Source organism: Gracilinanus agilis, chromosome 1 (assembly GCF_016433145.1).
Source record: "Gracilinanus agilis isolate LMUSP501 chromosome 1, AgileGrace, whole genome shotgun sequence".
NCBI lineage: Eukaryota > Metazoa > Chordata > Mammalia > Didelphimorphia > Didelphidae > Gracilinanus > Gracilinanus agilis.
The window spans coordinates 261830615-261854620 of record NC_058130.1 but is presented as its reverse complement, the minus strand read 5'-3'; the positions used below and the strand labels follow the sequence as shown (position 1 = coordinate 261854620).

General features: G+C 33.8%; 1 protein-coding gene across 1 annotated transcript in view; it reads left to right on the top strand.

The window, feature by feature from the left end:
* LRRC2 (leucine rich repeat containing 2) overlaps positions 1-24006 on the top strand; it is a 206874-nt gene that overhangs the window by 163957 nt on the left and 18911 nt on the right. The window contains exons 6-8 of the mRNA XM_044661335.1: positions 16891-17036; positions 18734-18889; positions 20391-20527. Of these exons, the coding sequence (XP_044517270.1) occupies positions 16891-17036; positions 18734-18889; positions 20391-20527 (439 nt within the window). The remainder of the gene's footprint in view (positions 1-16890; positions 17037-18733; positions 18890-20390; positions 20528-24006) is intronic.

The window sequence follows — 24006 nt, the reverse complement described above, 5'->3', positions numbered from 1 at the left end:
GAGTAGTAAACCTTCATAAATGTTTACTGTCTGATTATCAGTCCTCTAATTTTATAGATAAGGAAACTGAAGGCTACAAAAGGTTAAGATTGACTAGCCTATGGTCACACATCTTTGAATGGAATAATTATTTTGGGGGCTTGATAAAAACATAAAAGAGAACTATCTCTTAATTTACTTAAGAGTAGCTAATAAGGGGAATATGTATAATCTCTCCAGGATGTTAGGTTATATTGGGGCCATGTGATCTATATATACCCTTTAGCTATAATTTTATTTATAATTTTATTGTTGCACAAAGAGGTAAAGACTTTCTCGTAGGTTTGGATAATCCTAGGTCAAAATTTGAAAGCAATATTTGAGAGGTGGAAAGGATAAATTCCTTTTGTGTTTGAGTTGTAATATAAAGCCCCTGAGATTCCTTCCAAATTTCAAGTTCTGTGATTCAGAATTGGTTTTAGGGATGAAATAAAAAAAGCAGGGGGTTAATTAACACTTCCAGAACACATGCAAATTTATATGAACATAAATCTTCCCAGTGAGTTCAGGAGGAACACCAAGAGACTGGTCTTGAGTTATTCTCTCAAATGAAAATCCAAGTTCTTATGGAAGTGCTATATCCTCTCTTATCTTCCCTCAGGATTCTGCATATGAAAGGAAATGCAGATTGCAGGAAAGAAGTTGTAATAAACTTCTTATGCATGGCCATCCTCACATTTTCTCAATTATTAATATAGCTATGCATAAATGTATATATGTTCTTTAGCAAGTTATATTATTTCATTTATATTTCTTTGGGTGAGTAAGGATAGCATTTACAGTTACAAAAGTCAAAGAAAGAAAACCATAGCCTGGCAAACAGCTTTATAAGACTGAGAATCACTTTCCCAAATACCACTCAAATTTCCTGGTAGAGGACATCTAGTCTCCTAAAGTTTCTAGGGGTACTTCTGAGGGGTAAAGCTGTCTTTTTAATGCTATCATCTTAAGTTCCTGTTTCAGTGAATTCTTCCTAAATATCACCTATCCAATGATTAGTGCCCCAATATCACTGGTTGGTTATCTCTGTGGTGCCATTACTATGTATCTAATATCAATTAACTTTTTAAGAAAGGATATATATTTGAGGAGAAGGGAATAGGCATTTATTAAACATGTATTGTGTTAAGTGCTTGATAAATACCTCATTTGATCTTTACAACCCCTAAGATGGTAAGTACTGAGAAGACGTAGCAAGAAGAGAAATACAAGCATACCTTCCCTCTGTTCCTCGATTACTGAGAAGATTGGGGCTAAAACTTACAAAGCATTTGATACGCCAAATTCACTACTAAATATGAAATAACTGGCAGATAGAATTGCCTTCTTGCTTACAGGAATTGATTTCGTGGCTGCCATTGATCCACAACCTGGTGGAGGATCATTCTTCAGGGCTGTAGTCCCCACAGGCTTTGTATCCAAGAAAACCCTGGAATGAATGTCTTAACATCTCACAAAGCTCTCTACAAAAGGAAAATGACCAAAATAGGGGGAAATTTTTTCCACCCAAGATGCAGGTTTTTTTGGGGGGGTTATGCAATCACCAGACAACCTAGAAGAAAAAGGTTATGTACCCTAACCCACCCTTTAGAATTCAAAGAGGCATTTCTATACTTCAGGGACAACTGGAATGTACAAGTCTACTGAGTTTTTTTGAACGAATTCAGTTCTAACTTATGAGCCAAGCAAAAGAACATTTCTTTAGCATACAGAAAGTGGATAGGAAACAAGTCATCAGAAGTCCGAGTATAATCTGAATGGGAAAAACAGACCCTTCTATTTCATATCAGTATGAAAAAAAAGCAGGATTAGCAAATATAATATGGGTACTCTGCAGTGCTGCCAGGACTAGATCATCTTTGACCAGATACTTGTTATCCTGATGTGTTTGTCAAAGATAGAATTTCTGTGTTAACAAAATTTTACTAAGCATGTGTACATGCCAGTGCCAAGCTCTGGAGATACAAAGAAAGATAAAAATATGATCTGGGCTCATATTCTAATAGGTAAGACAAAATGCAAAGAATAGTGTATACATTATATATACAGTATAAATGTAAAGTAATCTGGAGGGTCAAAGATGGGATACCTTGCATTTAATTCTGGAAATAATAGGGAACTGGAGTTTTTTGAATAATGGAGAAAAAATGAAATAGTCAAACCTATGCCTTAGGAAAATGACTTTGGTAGTGGTTGAGGATACATCAGAGTGGGTTGAGATGATGCAGGAAGATCAAATAGTAGGCTACTGTGAGTAAGAGCTGATAAAGGTATGAACTGTGGGGCCAGTGTAATGGGAAGGAAAAGGATATATAAAGGAGGCTTTTGAAAGTAGAAATGATTTGATTTGTTAATGTTTGGGATACATCAGGAAATGAGATTGAAAAGTTGAAGATGACACCTGGATCGTGAGCCTAGTTGTTTGGAAGGATGGCTGTATCCTCAATAGTAACAGGAAAGTTCAGCTGAGGGGAAATCACAAAAGAAAAGTTTTCTTAGCTCTGCCACACAATTCTAAAATCTATTGCATAAGATTGCCATGAAAGACATAATTTGTACCCTTTAAAGTACCATATGATCTTATTATGTTGGAAAGACAATTGTACAAAGGGAGAAACTATGTAATGCAACCCATCATCTTAAACCAAAATTATAGAAGAGGTCTATTCTCTTTTTTCAGGTATTTATAGAACAAGATGCCATCTAAATTTTCTTCTAATGTTATCACTCCATAATTCTACAAATATATCAGACCTCAAAAGTTAAAACATCATTTTCAAAGAAGGAAAATGATAGAAAGTACATAAAAAATAGAACTCAGCCAAAGATCTGTCTTTCCAACTGACATTTCAAGAAATCAATAGATATGTAATTTTGCTTTCATAAGGTAGTTATTTTGTTTTTATTTCAAATCTTTGTTTACCCAATAATTGTATTCTCTAATCAATACTGAAAGTACCCTGAAAACAAACAAATGAATGTTGGCACTGCTTTGATGCTTCTCACTACTTCTGCCAAAGCACTGCCAACCAAAGGGTCCAGGAGCTGTTTGCCAAGATGACTATACATCACAGTGCCAGCTGTTTTGTCAGAGGGTGTGGAAATACTATTCACTTAAAAAAAAAGAAAACAAAGGTAATAATAATGTAAACAAGATAGGATTACAATCGGCAATTGTCTGACCTGATACTATTAGTGTTTTAATATGGTCAATGGTTTAAGAAAAAAAGCCAGGACATTTTCTCAAGATGATAATTAGTATCATTAATACTTAGTATCAATAACATTCTTCCTGAATACATCGTAATTTCTACTCCTTTTATAATACAAATATGATACTGATACCTAAACCAGGAAAAGCAAAAACAGAGAAAGAGAATTATAGAGCAATTTTACTAAAGAATATTGATGCAAAAATTTTAAATAAGATATTAACAAGGAGATTACAGCAATATAAGAATCATACATTATAACCAACAAGGATTTATATCAGGAATGGAGGACTGGTTCAATATTAGGAAGACCACCAGCATAATTGACTACATCAATAACAAAAGCAACAAAAATCACATGATTATCTCAATAGATGCAGAAAAAGCCTTTTACAAAATACAATATTCATTCCTATTAAGAACACTAAAGAACATAGAAATTAATGGAGTTTTCCTTAAAATAATTAATAATATCTACCTAGAGTATATTCTAGTTTCTACAAACTATATTTTCTAAAAAGTATGAATAAATGAAGGAATGAAAAAGCAGTTTAATTAAATGCCAACCTCTGTTCTAACTACTTTGGCTATAGATAGGAAATCAAGAAAATACCTCTTCTTAAGGAGCTCACACTCTAACTGAGGTGAGCCAGGTGTGTGTGTGTGTGTGTGTGTGTGTGTGTGTGTGTGTGTGTGTGTGTATATATATGTATATATATATATATATATATATATATATATATATATATATAGAGAGAGAGAGAGAGAGAGAGAGAGAGAGAGATAGTTCAGTGACTGCTTAGATGATAAGAACCAATGGTTCTTGGGGACTTATTAATCATTTGACCAATTATCTTATGAATGGAGAAAATGTGCTGAAGTAGAAATAAGACATAAGTTCAGGGAAAAAATTCCAGAAAATCATACATTCCAACAAATGTAGCAATCTTTTGCAAGTTTTATTCCACCTAAAATTAGTGATTGATATTTTAAGTATAATGAACTAATTTTCCAAGGGAGAAGAAGAACATATAAAAGAAAGTAGGATAGACAAATATGGGAAGCACTTGATACACCAGTTCACTTTGCCTAGGAAATGGAATTGTGGTTCTTTAAATTATGTACACAGTTGATGTGATACATTTGGATCTATCCTATTCTCTCAAAATGCAGCCCTGAAAAGAGCCTTAATCATGTTTAGAAGTCTAGTTCCTATTTTCTACTTCCATCAGAGAGAAAGATGTTTGAAAAAAGAGTGGAGTACAAACTTGATTAAAAGGATGAAGAATATTTTAGTGGTATATTGTGAAATAGAAAGCAATCTATTTCTTCTATCAATAAGACAATTGATTTTATCTGTCAGTTTTAACCCATGAAAGGTATTTTGAGATATGTCCTTAATCTGCTGAGGTGGCTGTCATCCAGGAAGATCTTGCTTTTCTACAAAATATCTCTTAAAGCTGTTGCCAGAGTCAGAATTCTGCACCATAGGAACCACTCGCCTATGTTTTGTCCAGGACTTTCAAATATGTCCTGAGACAATAGAGGTGGAATGTCAAATAGCAGTCATATGTGAGATGTAGCTTAAACTGTTTTAGGAAGATTTTGCTGGAGATTCACCTACTGTAGAAGACCAACCTCCTTCTGAAACCTTCTCTTGAAGATACACAGAATAGCCAAAGAATACATGATGTCGCCTAGGTACAAGAAATACAAATATAACATAGCATGACCTAATGAATAGAATGCTTGCCTTCAAGTCAAAAAGAAAGGATTTCAAATCCCATTTCTGACATTTATTAGCTATATGAATCATTTCATGTCTCTGAGCCTCAGTTTCTTTATTTCTAAAAGGGTAATCAGAGCCCAGGTATTATGAAATAGTGCTATTTTACAGTTCAAAATAAAATAATTTTGTAAGGTATACTTTTAAATTAATTTTAAAGCATTCTATATACATGTTAGTTACTAATACTGTGGCAAGTATGGCATATCAGAAAAGTTAGGTTTTGGAAAAGTTTTTAGTGACTACCTCCTACCTTCCAACCACTATGGAACTAACTGTACTGGTTCTGAGCTCTGGAGGCTTATATAAATCTGAGTCACTTTCTATACAAACTGAATCTGCCTTTAAATTCTTTAAGGGCAACCAATCTATTGAATAAAATCACCAGACTCCTTTCTTTTACCTTTTTGAGATTTTACTCTATGTATTGCTGCTCAACAGAGAGCTCCACCTAAGGGGAAATTCACGAAGACCTCATTAAGGCAGCAAGGACTAGGATTTAGGGTCATACATTCTCTATGTATGTTTCACTGCCTTTCCACTTTAAGTTGAGTCAATTCTTCATAGAGATTTTGTGTCTACAAGGGAATAGTATACTCTGGTTTGTAGGAGAGGGAAGTAGTAATATAATTATTGTTCTTGCTATGCCATTTTGATAAGACCCTTTTCTGAAACAAAACAAAAAACCAATAGAGTTAGTCTATTGATTGACTGATAATGAAAAGCATAACAAAGAACATTTCTGTTGCTATATGTAATGTTCCTTGTTTCTGCTTGTTTCTGCTTATTTTGTTCTTCATCATTTCATGTGGGTCTTCGTGTTTTTCTAAAATTAACCTTTGCTATTTCTTAGATTATAGTAATATTCCATCACAATCGTATGCTGCAACTTGTTTAGCCATTCCTCACCTGATGCCTTCTCTAATGGGGGGAGGGAGTTAACTGAGTGTCTTAATATTTTAAATGTTACTAACAAGCAAATAAATCATTTAAAAAAGGTAATGGTTGTTGGGCCTGTCATCAGATGGTATAATGGAGTTGAAGCTAAATGGATTTTAAAATGAAGAAAAACAAGTTAGGGGAGCATAGGATAGTTTACTGTTGCATCTATAGATAAGGGAAGAATTTATGGCCAAAGAAGAGACAGAGATTATTATGGGATATAAAAATGAATAATTTTGATCATATTAAATTAAAAGTTTTGCATAAATAAAACCATTGCAGACAAATTTAGAAGAAAACCAGGGGAAATTTTAAAGGTCAATTTCTCTAACAAAGTCCTCATTTCTCAAATATTTAGACAATTGGGCCAAATTTATAAAAAAAAAATACTAGTCAGTCCCCCAATTGACAAATGGCCAAAGGATTGAACAGGTAGTTTTCAGAGGAAGAAATCAAAACTATCTATAGTCACATAAAAATGCTCTAAATCACTATTGGTTAGAGAAATGCAAATTAAAACTATTCTGAGGTACCACCTCACACCTACCAGAGTAGCTAATATGGCAGAAAAGGAAAGTGACAAATTTTGGATGGGATGTGGGAAAATTTGGACACTGATGTGCCACTGGTAAAATTGTAAATTGGTCCAACCATTCTGGAGAGCAATTTGCAACTTTGCCCAAAGAGGTATAAAACTATTCCTACACTTTGATCCAGAAATAGTACTACTAGGTCTATATCCCAAAGAGATTAAAAAAGATAAGAAAAGTAAAAGGCCTATATGTACAAAAATATTTATAGAAGCTTTTTGTGGTGTCAAAGAATTAGAAATTGAGGGGATGCCCATCAAATGGGGAATGGTTAAATAAGTTGTGGTATTTGGCTGTGGTAGAATATTATTGTGCTAAAATAAATGATAAGCAGACGGTTACAGGAAAACCTGGAAAAACTTATATGAACTAATGCAATGTGTGAATCAAGTTAGCAGAACCAGAACACTATCCAAAGTAATATCATTAATGTATGATGATCAAGTATTAACAACCAAGCTGTTCTCAGCAATATGATATAAGACACTTCCAAAGGACTTATGATAAAAAATACTTTCTATGTCTAGAGAAAGAACTAATGGAGTCTGAATATAGATTGAAAAATTCTCTCTCTTTCTCTGTCTGTCTGTCTGTCTCTGTCTGTCTCTCTATCTCTGTCTCTCTATCTGTCTCTCCCCTTCTCCTCTCTTTCTCTCTGTATCTGTGTCTTTCTTCAAAAAATAATGTTCAGGGAGTAGCTGGGTAGCTCAGTGAATTGAGAGCCAGACCTAGAGACGGGAGGTCCTTGGTTCAAATCTGGCCTTAGACACTTCCCAGCTGTGTGACCCTGGGCAAGTCACTTGACCCCCATTACCTACCCTTACTACTCTTCTGCCTAGGAGCCGATACAAGTATCAGCTCCAAGAGAGAAGGTAAGGGTTTTAAAAAAATTAATGATCATTTCTTACACCATAGTATTATTCCATCACAATGATATGCTACAACTTGTTTGGCTATTCCCCCATTGATGGATATCTTTTCAATTTCTGTTCTTTACCACCGCAAAGATATCTGCTATAAATATTTTATAAATATAAGTTCTTTTCCTTTTTCCCTGATCACTTTTGGAAATAAACCTAATAGAGGTATTGCTGAGTTGAAAGGTATACATAATTTTATAACTCTTTGAGTGTAATCCAGATTGTTCTCCAAAAAGGTTGGATCAGTTCATGGTTTCGCCAACAGTGTATTAGTGTCCCCATTTTTCCACATCCCCTCCAACATTTGTTACTTTGCTCTTTTATTGTATTAGTTAATTTGATAGGTGTGAGATGATATTTCAGAGTCATTTTGATTTGCATTTCTCTAATAAATAATGACTTAGACCATTTCCCCCACATAGTTATATATAGCTTTATTTTCTTCATTCAAAAACTGTCTCTTCATATATTTTGACCATTTATCAACTGAGGAATGGTTCATAATTTTATATATTTGACAAGGTTACCCATGTTAGATACAGAACTTCTGAGAAACTGTCTAAAATTTTCCCCTCAACTTAATGCTTTCCTTCTAATCTTGGCTACATTAGTTTTATTTGTACAAAAACTTTTCAATTTAATGGATTCAAAATCATCCATTTTATTTCTCACAATGCTTTCTATCTCCTTTTTTATAAATTATTCACCTATCCATAAATCTGATAGGCAATGTGTTTTCTCTTCTAATTTGCTTGTAATCTCCTTTTTATGCCTACATCATATGTCCATTTGAAAATTATGTTCTAAAATGAATGATTATACACAAATCCTTTAAGAAAAATAAAACTCCAGACAGAAACACATGAAACAATATTGTTTGAGGCAACTAGGTGGCACAGTGAATAAAGTGCTACGCCTGGAGTCGAGAAGACCTGAGTTCAAATATGGCCTCAGGCATACCTAAATGTCCCACCTTAGATAAATTACTCAATCTGTTTGCCTAGTTTCCTCATCTGTAAAATGGGGCTAACCTTCTTTCCAAGGTTGCAGTGAGGATAAAATGAGATCATAATTGTAAAGGGCTTAGCAAAGTGCCTGGAACATAGTAAATGCTTATAAATGTTAGTGATTATTAGATTATTTTTTAAGACCCAATAAGGCTGCCTTCTGGCTTGAGTGTCAGACTTGTAGTTGGGAAGACCTGAGTTCTAATCCTGCCTTATACATTAACTAGCTATATAACTCAAACTAAGTCACTTAGTCTCCCAGTCTAAATTTCTTCATCTATAAAATGAGGATAATTGTAGTACCTATCTTTCAGGATGATTGTGTGGATCAAATTATAAAGTAGAACATAAAATAATATAATATAATGTGTAATTTAATAAAAGTTCATATAATATAAATAACTTATAAGTGCTTTGTAAACCTCAATAGACTGCTATTTAAGTATGAGGAATTATTTTTATTTTATTCATAAAAAACTTTTGTTTTCTCAATCATTTTATATTACCATGGGAAAAAAAGTTCTTATGATATCAGTATGTAGTGGAAAGAGTACTGAGTTATATTCAGAATATTTAAATTCTAGTTCTGATTCTTCCATTAACTAGATTATTTCTAAATTTCTTTTCAGGTCTGGAAGTCTGTCAATTTTAATTCTGATAGACAAAATGTTTTATATAAAAAATGAAGTAAAAAAATTGAAGAAATTATCTAGATGATATAAACCATCTCCTTAGGACACATAGTGTGTAGGAAGACTTAGAAGTAAAGCTGGTGCCAGAAAGAGCTTCAGCTAAGCTATTAAAATATTCCAGGTAATGGGAAAGTTCTAGAGACACTTCAAATTTAAAAGCTCTTTGATTCCCCTTTAGAACTTTTCTTTACTTTGATGTTACATCAAATTGGCACCGAAGATGGAGATGGTCGATTTTAAAGTGACATGTCCAAAATGACTCCTGTATTTTAAATGGAATCATTAGCTTGAAAGCTGAATTTAATAGTATTGTAGTCTGTAATCGAGTTCCTTTCACTAACTGTCTCTAAATAGATTCCACTAACTCTCAAGACCTACAGGATCTCAGGAAAACTGCCAGCCTTTTGCTTTTCCATATTAGGGTCTTTGAACATCTTATAAGAAGAGCTTTGTAAGCGATGTAAAACTTGGGCAACAGTTAAGTAATCAGTGTTTTTAAGACATCATTTGGGACCTAAAAATTACTCATTTTTCAATTCCAAACAATTCAGCAAGAAAGCTAAATCTGTGTGCAGGAGTCTCAGGTGTAAGAAGATTAGAAAAGGCCAGATTATGAAGAGCTTTAAAAACAAAACAGCTGATTTTATTGGATGCTAGATGAATTTATCACATTTCATTGACACTCATTTTCTATCACCCAAATTACAACATATTAAAGTTATTGAACATGAATATATTTTATAGAATACTATAATAAATAGTAGCAAAGGAATGTACAGATATCATAGTCAGAATGAATAACTGCTATGGATGTATGCTGACTAGGCTCAGACAGCTGCCTTAAAGATTGGGATTTTTCTGTTAACTCCTGCTCAGAGAGAAGTGGAACAAAAACAGAGAAGTAGGGAAATTAGTGTCGGCCGTTTCCTCCTAGCTCAGAGCTCTGGGAGGAAGAATTAGTTTTAAAGGGCATCAGGGGTCATCTCACCCAATCTGGTCTACTAGATTCAGTCTTTATCAATCACAGTCATTGCATTGTTAACTGGAGGAAGCTATGGTTGTGCTAATGATAGCAACATCTTTCAGTCTTTGAAGGAGAGAGTGAGAAGCATAAATCTGGTGCTAAGTGTTTTATTCTGCAAAACCTACATAGTCTCAAAAACAGAGGCAGCCCTGAGCTTCCCCCTCTCAGTTAGGGCTTCTTCTCTCCAGAAAGTTTTGTAAACTGTTCTATTTATCCCTATGATTATGTGGATTCCTGTTCTCAGTGGCCAATGTATTCTTGGGAACATGCTTCCATTTCAATAGATATTTTAATAGAGTCAAATTCTCATTCAGAGTTGGAGAAATATTTAATATTTCCCCCCTCTTGTGTTGTTTGTTGTTCTTATCCTAGTTTCATTCTTAAATGCCAGATGTACTCTTTAAATCTGTTTTTTCCTTCACTGCTTTTGGTTCTTTTATGAACTGTTACTGCTTCCAACCTCTAATAATAATCTTCATTTATGACATTTTATAAGACAATTTTATTTATATATAATACATATATATTGTTATATATAACATAATATATTATGTATAATATAATAGAAAATGCTATACATAACATATAATATATAATATATCATTATATGTATAATCGTCTCTTACTATTCTTCTTGACTTTTACATATCTGGCAAGAAAATTTAAAGTTTTTTAGTATAGGTCCATGTTGATGAACCTATGGCATGCCTGCTAGAGTGTGCCGGAGTGGGCTGCTCCTTTCCCCTTCTCCACATGCCTGAGGACATTTCTCATATCACCAATCCTTCTGCCCAATGGGAGTGCTTCCTCCCTTCCCTCCCTGGAGTAAGGCAAGGGCTCACATGCAGCTTGACCGTTGCAGTTTGGGCACTTGGTCACTAAAAGGTTCGCCATCGCTGGTACAGGTGGATGGTATGGTTTGGTATAGGCTCTTTTGTACTTCTCATACTGGCAATCAATGGACAGAAGTTGTTTCCTTATGACAGTAAGTTCTGTGTCAAAGTTAAAATACTCCATTAAAAAAAACAATTTGGAGCTTGTTTATATAGGTCAAGTTGCTGTTGCTTCAATTGTGCACCACTTCTTATCCTTTTAATTTTTTCTTCTAATTTAATCATCTTCACAGATAGATGATTCAGAAATGACTCTACATCGATAAAAATTATTTTCTATTTGTAAAAAATATGATCAATTTTCTTTCTTTTTCAATTTGGTACTTACCATGTCCAATACATCTTGACTTTTTCCTCGAATAAAATATTCATGAAATGTAGGAAGGAATCTCCTCTACAGGCAATAAACCTTTAACCTCTCTCTTATCTCACAGGAATCTTCTTTGTAGCCTACAAACTTTTAATCTCTTATATCACTTCTGAGTTTTGTTTTCCAACATATTTTGTTCCATGTTCCTTTATGCTTGACTTTGAAGTTGCATAGTATTAAATTTTATGTCAATTTAATTTAAAGGCCTTGCCAAGGCATTTATAGATTTTCTCCACTTCTTCATTCACTACAACAAATTCGACTGCATACTGTCTTTAAAAATCCTACATATTAATCTTATCTATGTTATATTTTATTTTTATTTATTTTGCTAAAAATTTCCAATTACATGTAATCTAATTAGGGCCACATTCTAAAGTTTTGTTGTTGTTTTTAGTGGGGTTGGCCATGAGGTTGACATATCTATACTGCAACATATATCAGTGTATAAGATTTAATTTTCTTTATATCTATCTTTTAGAAAATATTTATTATGAGCACTGGAACATAAAGATATTAAGAATACAGGAAATGATGTGTCTTGTCGCCTTCAAATATGTGATAAAATCAACCTCACCCATTTCATTATTTTCTTTTCTAAGGGAATCTGTGAGCTATTCTTGTATATATCTGAAATTTCCTTTTGTCTACTGATTTCATCTCTAGCAAAAGAATTAAGGTTGATATACTTCATTTATCATCTATTTTTATTATTCCTTGTTCATTGGACAGGATCTCACATTAGAATACCAGTAGTTAAAATAAAAAATTGTAAAATGTAAAAAAAAGAAACCATATGATTCTGAGCATCCTTTATCTCCTCTCATATTCTTCTAACATAATTACAGAAATGGGTTGAGCAGTCACATGGGGTCATTTCTCCTTTTTGTGAATCAGTCATAAAGGGGAAACAACTTATTTATAAGGAGCTTTTCCACATTTAGGTAAGCTGGTCCTTAATAGTAACTGGAACTATATCAAACAAATTCTTAACCTCTTCTAACTTCCATTTCTTCAACTGTAACTGTAGATAATAATAGCATCTACTTCCCAGGATTGTTATAAAAAAATGAGATAACATGGAAAGCACTTTGTAAACCTTGAAGTACTATAAAAGGAAGGACAGAAGGAAAGAAGGAAAAAAGGAAGGAAGGAAGAGAGGGAGGGAGGAAAGAAAGAAGAGGAAGGGATGAAGGAAACATCTTAAATGTCTACTATATGTTAGACACTATCTAAGTGGCTTGTTTATTGATGACATTATGTTATTGTATTAAGCAAGTCTAATAAAATTTCAAGAGCCTTCTTCTGAGTGAGATGTATAATTATTTGGGAGGGTCCAAACTATCTACATAGGAAAAAAAAATAGAGAAGAATGCCTATTGTCAGGCTATGAAATGCAATTGAATGAGCAACCTAGAACTCATCCATTGACATGTGTATTTTGGACAGTTTTTACACATGGAAAATGAATTGTGGGGCAGCCAGGTGGCTTAGTGGAAAGAGAGCCAGGCCTGAAGACAGGAGATCCTAGAATCAAATCTGGCATTAGACACTTCTTAGTTGTGACCCTGGACAAATGACTTGACTCCAATTGTCCACTCTTTACTTTTGCCATGGAACCAATACTTAGTATTGATTCTAAGACAGAAAATATGGGTTTAAAAAATGAATTTTACTCCCAAAAATAGGTGGCAGAAACTGAATTTGGTTGCTTTTTGGGAAATAGTGTAGTCATTTTAATAATCCTAAACTTTTGAGACATGAAGGGAATTAAGGAAGCCAGAAGATAAAAACAAAGGGAAAGAATTCCAGGTATGGGAGACAACTAGTAAAATTACCGAGTTAGAAGATGGAATGTCATGTGCAAAGGAAGAGCAAGGAGGCCAGTGTCACTGGATTATAGAATATCTGGAAGGGAGTAAAGTACAAATAAAAAGGGGGGAAGAGCACAGGTTATGAGGGATTTAAAACACCAAATAGGAAGCTTATATGTCTTCTAGGGAACCCCTGGGTACCTAGTTTGTGATCCAGGGGACCTGGAAGGACAATAGTGCCTCTGACGGGTAATAAGGATGTTTAGAAATAATCAGTTTGGAGAAAAGAAAATTAGTTCAGTTTGGAATATATTGACTTTAATATGTCTATAAGCCATTCAGTTTGCAATGTCAAAAAGTCAGTTGAAGATGTAAGAGAGAAGATTAGAAGAGAGGTTAGGGCTAGATAACTGTATCTGAGTGTCATCTGCATTGAAATCATAGAGAACCATGGAGAACCTCTAGTGAAAATAGTCAAAAGGAAGGGAAGGGAAGATGAAAGAAGGAAGGATGGGAAGAGGGGGTGAGAGGAGGAGAGGGGAGGGAAAGAAAGATAGGGGAACAGGAGGGACCAAAACAGAGCTTAGTTGTGCCATAATCTTCAATAACTGAGACCATACCCATATGATTGAGATCAGGAAACCTTTACAATATAGAAATGCTGGATGTAGTTAACTGTTAGAAAGTATACTCTTTGAGGGCAGGGACTATCTTTGCCTTCATATTCTCAATATTTAGCACAGTGCCAGGCACATAGTAAGTGCTTAATAAATGTTTGCTGACTTATTGACTAAATACATGCTATTTTTTTTCCTCATGGTGAACATCGACCAAAATCCAATTTTAAAATTAAACAATATTTATAGAGCATGTTTAGTGTCATAATTTCCTTAGGAATGCTTTATGGCTCCTCCTAAGGGTGTATGTATTCATATGGCCCATTCAAGTGTATACTTGTACTTTCTTGATCTTGCAGAGCTGTCAAGGAGATGAAGATGCTAGAAATGAATGTCTGCTGGTATAAGCAGCACTGTACTCAATAAATAAATAAATAAATAAATAAATAAATAAATAAATAAATAAATAAATAAATAAATAAATAAATATAATCAAAGCATCAGTTACTTGGAAACAATTTGGAAAAAAATAAACAAACCAGGAGAATCAGTTAATAAGTACTACTGTGGTGTTGTTGTTTTTTTAATAGTGATTTTTTTTGCACTGAATTCAAACACAGTTCTTTTCCAAATGATTGATGTTTTCAGGGAGTGCTAGTCAGACAAAATAGTTTATAATAATTATAACCTTGATCCTAGGGACCTCCATTTCCTTTTTGGAAAGTAATTACTGACTTATAGAGTTTTTGTTACTCAATGGAAAAACCCCTTTAACATTTAACTTTTTATTTCATGAACAATGCATTTAGTATCTTGTATATACTCTGAAATGTTATTGTTTAATACATTTTTGACTTGATATCGTGGCTTTGAATAAAATAGATAGCTTTAAAATATATTTAATGCATTTAAAATGAATTCAGATGAAAGGTATTACTCTACATTAATATTATATTTATGTGTTTGGGTCAAACCATTCTATTAGTTATTCATGTAATGCCTATTGCCATAGGCATTTATAAAAAATGGTGAAGGCTTGAAGGTTTAAATGGCTCTTTAAAGAGATTTTGTAAAGATTTATCCTCAAGAGCAGCACAGATTTTATTCATAAATTTCCCATCCAAGTCAATAACAGTTAGCCATTAAAATCTTGAGTTCAAAAATAACTATCAAATTTGCACACTCCATCAAAATGTGGAGCCATTTTTTCATGCTACTCTGTTACTTTGTCTTCCACAAACAAAGCTATGTGTGAGGACAAAAGGTGTTTTCCCTCACTAACATTTCCATGTTTCTGCACTTGAGAAAAGTGAGAACAGAGACCATAAAATAATGCCTATAATAAATACCTATAGCACTTACCTAGCAGAGTTGTTGTACAAATAAAATGATATTGTACCTGTAAAGGGCTTTGTAAGTTGTAAAAGTTTTATACAAATGTCACTTGTTACCATCAAGCTTAAGAACCTCTGACTTCTCATTTTAAAATTTAATCCTTTATACAGTTATACAAAATTCCCACTTTCTTTCTAAATTTCCATCATCTTTCCTTTTCCCCCTCAAATTCTAGTGTCATATATAGAAATATGTGCATATTTATATATCATCTACATATTATATATGTATATATTAATACATATTTATATGTTATATATTTATATGTCATATATATCTGTAATTTGTATTTCCATATTTATATATCATATATTCACACATGTCACATATATATCCATAATTTTAATTATAGTTATATATGTATAAACTATCTCTATGTATACTTTATAACTACAACTCCATATATGTTCCAACTATACATGCATGTATGTACATACATGTATAATTTGTACATAGTTGCTTCTCTGTTTTCCCCATTGGACTGTGAGGTCCTTGAGAGCAAGGATTGTCTTTTGCTTTTCTTTGCTTTCCCAGTGCTAAGTGCTGGGCACTTATGTCATTTAATAAATGCTTAGTGACTGACATTACATCCCTTTACATATCCCTTGCTCCAGACAAATAAAACCACTAATTGAACCCTATGCCATTGTTTCCTAGCATGCCCTCCTTGCAATCTATGCTTGTTGAAATTTTTTTCCATTCTTCAAATCCAGGTTCAAATATGAGCTCTTTCCTTATCCACAGCCCCACAAAGAAAATGTAATATACTATCTCTCCCATGAACTCTCATACTTTATACTTCTCTTATGAACTTTTGATATTTTGTTTTATATTACACTATTTTTTGTCAGTTATCTTCTTTGCAGAATTATAAACTCCTTAAGGGGAAGGGCCATTCATTCATTCATTCATTCAAGAGTAAACAACTTTAATGTAGTGCTTACTTAAGTGATAAACATTGTACTAATTGCTATAAATAAAGGCAAACCCCTACACCAGTTTCTATACTTTTTTTTAACCCTTAACTTCTGTGTATTGGCTCCTAGGTGGAAGAGTGGTAAGGATAGGCAGTGAGGGTCAAGTGACTTGCCCAGGGTTACACAGCTGGGAAGTGTCTGCAGTTTCTAAACTCTTAAGAAGCTTCTAGTTTAATTTAGGAGAAAACATATAAATAAAAAGGTCCCTACAAAATGGAATAGATGAAAGATCCTTTGAGATAGGAAAGCAATATCAGTTGAAAAGGGGGAAAGGTCTCTCTTCAGTAGGGGATTTAAACTGAGTAACTGAGTCAGGCAGGCAGCGGGCAGCCAAGGAAATTGGGAGTCCTAGGTGAGGAGAGTGTTTCAGGCATGGGGAATAACCAGTGCAAAGGCTTAGAAGAAGGATGGAGGAGGAATGTTGTATGTCACAAACAGTAGGTAGACCGATGCAGCTGTTTGTCACATACAATACTCTTCCCCTCTCTATGGCAGTGTTGGTTTACATATTCCCAGGGTGACAAAAAAAAGACCTTTCAAATCAAAACATATTTTTAGATGTTATTATGCTTTTATAAAATATAATTAAAATGTGTTATTCTTTCTTTCTAGCTAAGCAATTTGAAACAAGTTACATTTATAGATGTGTCAGCAAATAAGTTTTCCAGTATTCCCATATGCGTTCTCCGGATGTCGAATTTACAGTGGTTGGACATCAGCAACAATTGCTTAAATGATCTTCCACAAGACATTGACAGGTAGCTATTAATGGTTCAAGGTAAAATATTTGATTTTTATTAAAAATTTAGTCAAGTATGACCTTGAAGAAAATTATTTTCAAAACTACAATTAATTTTGGGAATTCTTTTGGTTTCAGAAAAGTGTTTTGTTACATGAGGTAATGGAAATAATGCTTTCTTTAAGTCAAGAGATATGGATTGAAGTATCTAATTCTGACACTTATTAAATATGTGCCAATGGGAAAGTCATTTCACTTCTCTGAGCTGGTTTTCCTACTTATAAAATGGTCATAATACTTGTACTGCTTACTCATGAAGTTCTTTTAAGGGAAGGGGAAAAGGGCTTTGTAGAATTTAATAAATGCTGTGAACTTTTCTTTAATATTAGTGATTAATTATCAGTTTATGGATTCTTTGCTTCAAGTACTCTAACTTATGTAAATCTTTAATTGACTTCTTGTTATACCACTACCTTTCTGTATTCAATTCAAGATGCACTCATCAACTGGCTATTATGTATAAGAAATTACAGTAATATGAGGTCTTACATATTTGTAAAGAAATGCTTATATGGTGTATTTCTTCTTCCCTATGCAAGTCTCTCACTAATTTCAAAGTCATTCTTCAGAAACAGATGGGAAAATTATGGAGAAAGTAGCAATGTAATTTCAACCCATAACAGGAACAAATATGGTTGCTTTAATCTATTAATTCTTATTAATTCACAACTTCTTTATCAAAAGTACAAACAATTTTCATAATGTCTATCAATCTAAAAGACTATCCTGTCCAATCATCTAATTTTACAGATGAAGAAACCAAGACTCAAGAAGCAACCCATCCAAGACCAGGCAGTTAGTAAGCATCAGGAGCAAGATTTGAACTGAGATCCTTTGACTCAAGAACTACTCTTTGCACTACACCACACTGATTATATATGGGAAAGAATGCTGGACTTGGAAATTGGAGACTTTGGTTCAAATCCTGGCTACTTATTAAATAAAAGACTATGGGAAAATCAGCTGACTTTTCTGAGCCTCATTTTCTTCATCTAAAAATAAAATAGGGCCTGGGATTTCTGATTTTACCAATGGAGGGAACTCCCTGGCTTAAAAAAAGAAAAAGAAAAAGAAAATTTCCTCTACCAGTGCCATGGTATACTTTGTCTGCAACTTATAGTCTTTAATGTATATAGTCTTTAAACATTGAGAAGTCAGGTGACTTGCCCAGAGTCATAAAGCCAGTATGTCAGAGATAAGACTTGAACCTGGGTTATGCTAACTGATAATTTTCAACTTCAAAGTGAAGTTCCGTAATAGGGTAGTTGTAAAGAAAGTGATTTTTCAACCTCAAGTACCACATAAATGTACTGATAATGAAGAAATAAGTTTATCGATTTAATAGTCTCTATTTGTTACATCTTCTTGAGAGCGAGCAATTTCATTTTTTTTTATTTGCCTTATCTATCCTGCCTAGTACCTTGTTCCTGTTTTGATAAATAATTGTTGATTGATTGATTGATTGAGTTGAAAAAGGATCAGTTTTATATGAATTGAAAGTTTGTTAGATTTAGTTGATTATCCAAAAGTCATAAATATCCATACAAAATCTGAGTCACCATGGGATTTTTCTACTGAAAAAGAGTTGACATATGGTGCTAACATAAGCTTGAACTCAAGTGTCTTGTTTGCTGAAGTACATCTTTTCCTTCTTAGGCTGGAAGAACTGCAGACCTTTCTCTTACATAAAAACAAACTGACCTACTTGCCTCAGGCTTTGCTCAATTTAACAAAGCTCACCTTGTTAGTAGTGAGTGGGGAAGGTTTGGTGGAGATACCTACAGCCATTTGTGACTCAAGCACACACTTAAAGTAAGTAGAGAAAAGAAAAAAAAGTAAACCTAGAAATGGATTCAGGCAAAAAATAAAACAAATGATGATCGTAAAAGGAATATGGGTGAAAAAAAATCTTCTTTTGCTTTACTTCAGTATATTCCTTTAAAGGAACATCCCCACCTTTGGTCAGTCATTTCACATAACCACAATGAGAATAAGATTTTGGGTTTTTTTTTGCAGGTTTTTGGTAGTATTGCTTTGCATTCTAAGGTTTATGCAAATTAGGGAGACACTGAAATCTCAATCAAACTGTTCTTGGGGAATGGAAGCTTCTGGATAAGTGGATATTCTGGTTACCTTCAGTGTTACCCAGAAGCTTCTTTTTTTCAACCTTGTTGTTTCCTAAAATCCTGTCTTGCCTGATAATCACAGTATATGAAATATAATTTATACTTTTTGTATATGTGGGTTCAAGATTTTAAAAGTCTTTAAATGTCCTACAGATAAAGGAGATAAGGATGAATATATAGTGGCTAAGTTACATTTTTAAAAAATTAAATTGCTACTAGATTTCCCCCGTTTGTTTTTAAAAAGTAGGTCAAAGGAAAATAAATGATTAATCAAAAGTTTTGACTAAATGAAATTTTTCTGCATCATAGGTTTAAATATTTAAATATTTCTACAGAATGATTATATTAGAAAAACTTTAGGGCATCTAGTATGTGCTCAACATACACCTTTACTTTTACATTCATCTTTATGCTTTCTTTTAATTTTAATAGCCCTCTTTGTTTTTCTACCTTTCTCTTCCTTTCTACTTCCTTCACTTTCTCTTCTTCCTCCTATTTCTGAGGAAATTCCAGATTTGAACATTTCATCGCTGGCATATGGGCACTAGAGTGAGAAGCATAATGATGGTGGATTGGGAGTGGTGAGAAGTAGAATAACAGTTGGGGCTTTGAGGACCAGTGCAGCACTGGGAGTGAGCAAACAGCAATAGGGGAAAGAGAGAATGACTAAAAGTGATTTGTTTTCCCCTCTTGTCTTTCCTTTCCCTCTCTCCACAAGCTCTATTATTAGGTCCATGTTCTTCACCAGCCCTGGGATGTAATGAGAAGTAAAGGGGAAAGACTGGTGAGGGGAGACAGGATGGGAATCTTTTGAGTGTATATTCAACTGTGAAGGAGACGAGAAAGGGAGAAAAAGGAGTAAGGGAAGAATTTCTAAATTGAAGCAGCAAGAAGGAAAGATGAGGCCTGGTAACTAACAGACCCTAAATTACAGGATATTGTTCTTAAGTTATTGTTAATAGAAAAAAAAGCCATATATAGTGGATTCACTTGAAAGGGAAAAAGTGAATTTATATATTATATGCACATATAATATATAATTCATTTATTTAGTATGTTTACATATTATAATATATCCTTAATTAATATTCATTATAATGATAATATTAAATAATATTAAATACATATAATATATGTATATTAAAAGGTTAAAGGAAAATAATATTTTCTTATATCTTTTGTAATAGATTTGTAAGCCTTATGGATAACCCAATTGGCAACACCAAATATCAAGACAGTGAAGAAATGACAGGAAGTGAACAAGATCGTCAGCATTTTGAAAAGGAGTTTATGAAAGCCTACATTGAGGATCTAAAAGAAAGAGGTACACATGTTGAACTTTGGATATATGCTTAACTGTTTTATTTATTAATAAGATAGCCACCCATATGATTAACACCAGGGGAACAACTCATATAAGAAAATTCACATTTTAAAAAGCATCTACATGAATTGCAATAAGTTAGTGTGGTATGATATTCAGTTTTTAAAAGTGTCCTTTTTTTAAATGAGTCAATAAACATTTACAAAATGCCTATAATAGGCAAAGCACCATGAGGATATAAAATTGTACTCTAAGGCTATAAAGAACCTATCATGGTGCTTTCAACTGGAAGATACTTAAGACATACATAGAATGGTTTAATAAGTAAGCACATAAAAGTAATTTTTCTTGTACAAAAGGAATCAGAACGAGACCTGGAAGAGACCTCAATTTCAACCCCCCACAATTTACATCTAAGGAAACCAAGGACCATGCCAGTATCCTGAATTGCTTAAGGCCACTAAGTAGTTAGCTCAGAAGCAACATCAGGTCCTCTGTCATTTTCAGAGCCATTGCCCTTAGGCTGTCTCCCCTTGTCCTAACCTTCCTTTAAAGATCAAGTTTCCCTAATGAATTTAAGTGGTCATTAATTATTTGGCAGAAGGACTGGTAGAGCTAAGAAGCAGAAAGGTAATTGAAATTCTTAATGATTATAGTGCACATTTTTATTGTTTTTAAAGGTTTTCCTCACAAGGTTTCTATAATTTAAGAAGTGGAGATAGTTTTTTTTTACTTTTGCAGTTGAAAAAGCTAAGACTTTAAGAGAAGAGGTAACTTCAAAAAAATCATGTAGCAAGTTAATATTAGAGAAATTAATATTAATAGGGATTCAAAATTGAATTCTCTTGACTAGTATATAGTGAATTCTTAATAAACACTTTTTTAAAAAAAACCTTACCTTCCATCTTGGAGTCAATATTGTGTTCCAAGGCAGAAGAGTGGTAAGGGCTAGGCAGTGGGGGTCAAGTGACTTACCCAGGGTCACACAGGTGGGAATAAACACTTTTTGATTGATGAATTCTATATTCTAAAGTATACTTTTTAAAGTACCACGAATTCTCTTATGATAATGGATTCTATCCATATGACTCTTTTCAAACCAAAACTGCACCAATTGCTTACATACTGTATTCCCCTATTTCAGTTGCTTGTGAGCAGAGATCTCTACCACCTAACTCAGAACCTGGTGTATCATTAGCACTTAACGAATGCGTTTTTTAAAACATTTATTAATATTCATTTTTAACATGGTTACATGATTCATACTCCTACTTTCCCCTTCACCCCCCGCTCTCCCTTCACCTATGGCCGATGCACATTTCCACTGATTTTAACATGTGTCATTGATCAAGACTTTTCCCTTCACCACTGGAACTCCCCCCACCCATGGCCAATGCACATTTCCATTGGTTTTAACATGTGTCATTGATCAAGACCTATTTCCAAATTGTTGATAGTTGCATTGGTGTGGTAGTTTTGAGTCTACATCCCCAATCATGTCTGCCTCAACCCATGCATTCAAGCAGTTGTTTATCATCTATGTTTCCTCTCCTGCAGATCTTCCTCTGAATGTGGGTAGCGTTCTTTAACATAAATCCCTCAGAGCTGTCCTGTGTCATTGCATTGCTGCTGGTACAGAAGTCCATTACATTCGATTTTACCATAGTCTATCAGTCTCTGTGTACAGTGTTCTTCTGGCTCTGCTCCTTTCACTCTGCATCAGTTCCTGGAGGTCTTTCCAGTTCACATGGAATTCCTCCAGTTTATTATTCCTTTGAGCGCAATAGTATTCCATCACCAGCATACACCACAATTTGTTCAGCCATTGCCCAGTTGAAGGACATAGCCTCGTTTTCCAGTTCTTTGCCACCACAAAAAGCACTGCTAAAAATATTTTCGTACAAGTCGGTTTATTTATGATCTCTTTGGGGTAGAAACCCAACAATGGTATGGCTGGATCAAAGGGCAGGCATTCTTTTATAGCCCTTTGAGCATAGTTCCAAACTGCCATCCAGAATGGTTGGATCAGTTCACAACTCCTCCAGCAATGCATTAATGTCGCAATTTTGCCACATCCCCTCCAGCATTCATTACTCTCCCCTTCTTTCATTTTAGCCAATCTGCTAGTTGTGAGGTGATACCTCAGAGTTGTTTTGATTTGCATTTCTCTAATCATTAGAGATTTAGAACACTTTCTCATGTGCTTATTAATATTATTGATTTCTTTACCTGAAAATTGCCTATTCATGTCTCTTGCCCATTTATCAATTGGGGAATGTCTTGATATTTTTATACAATTGGTTTAGCTCCTTGTATATTTGAGTAAATAGACCTCTGTCAGAGTTTTTTGTTATAAAGATTTTTTCCCAATTTGTTGTTTCCCTTCTGATTTTGGCTAAATTCTTTTTGTTTGTACAAAAGCTTTTAAGCTTAATATAATCAAAACCATTTAATTTACATTTTGTAATTTTCTCTAACTCTTGCTTGGTTTTAAAATCTTTCCTTTCCCAGAGATCTGACAATTATACTATTCTGTGTTCACTTAACTTATTTATAGTTTCCCTCTTTATATTCAAGACATTCACCCATTCTGAATTTATCTTGGTGTAGGGTATGAGATGTTGATCTCTAGTTGAAACCTAATCTCTCCCATATTGTTTTCCAAATTTCCCAGCAGTTTTTGTCAAATAGTGGATTCATGTCCCAAAAGTTGTGCTCTTTGGGTTTATCATACAATGTCTTGCTGATGTCATTTACCCCAAGTCTATTCCACTGATCCTCCCTTCTGTCTCTTAGCCAGTACCATATTGTTTTGATGACTGCTGCTTTATAGTATAGTTTAATATCTGGTACTGCTAGGCCCCCTTCCTTCACATTTTTTTTCATTATTTCCCTTGATATTCTTGATCTTTTGTTATTCCAAATGAAATTTGTTATAGTTTTTCCTAATTCAGTAAAGAAGTTTTTTAGTAGTTTGATAGGTATGGCGCTAAATAGGTAAATTAATTTGGATAGAATAGTCATTTTTATTATGTTAGCTCATCCTACCCATGAGCAATTAATGGCTTTCCAATTGTTGAGATCCAGTTTTATTTGCTTGGAAAGTGTTTTGTAGTTGTTTTCGTATAATTGCTGTGTTTGTTTTGGTAGATAGATTCCCAAGTATTTTATATTGTCTAGGGTGATTTTAAATGGTGTTTCTCTTTCTACCTCTTGCTGCTGTGATGTGTTGGAAATATATAGAAATGCTGATGATTTATGTGCATTTATTTTGTATCCTGCAGCTTTGCTAAAGTTGTTCATTATTTCTACAAGCTTCTTAGTTGATTCTCTAGGATTTTTTAAGTAGACCATCATATCATCTGCAAAGACTGATAGCTTAGTGTCCTCATTGCCTATTTTGATACCTTCAATTTCTTTTCCTTCTCTAATTGCTACTGCTAGTGTTTCTAGTACTATGTTGAATAATAGAGGTGATA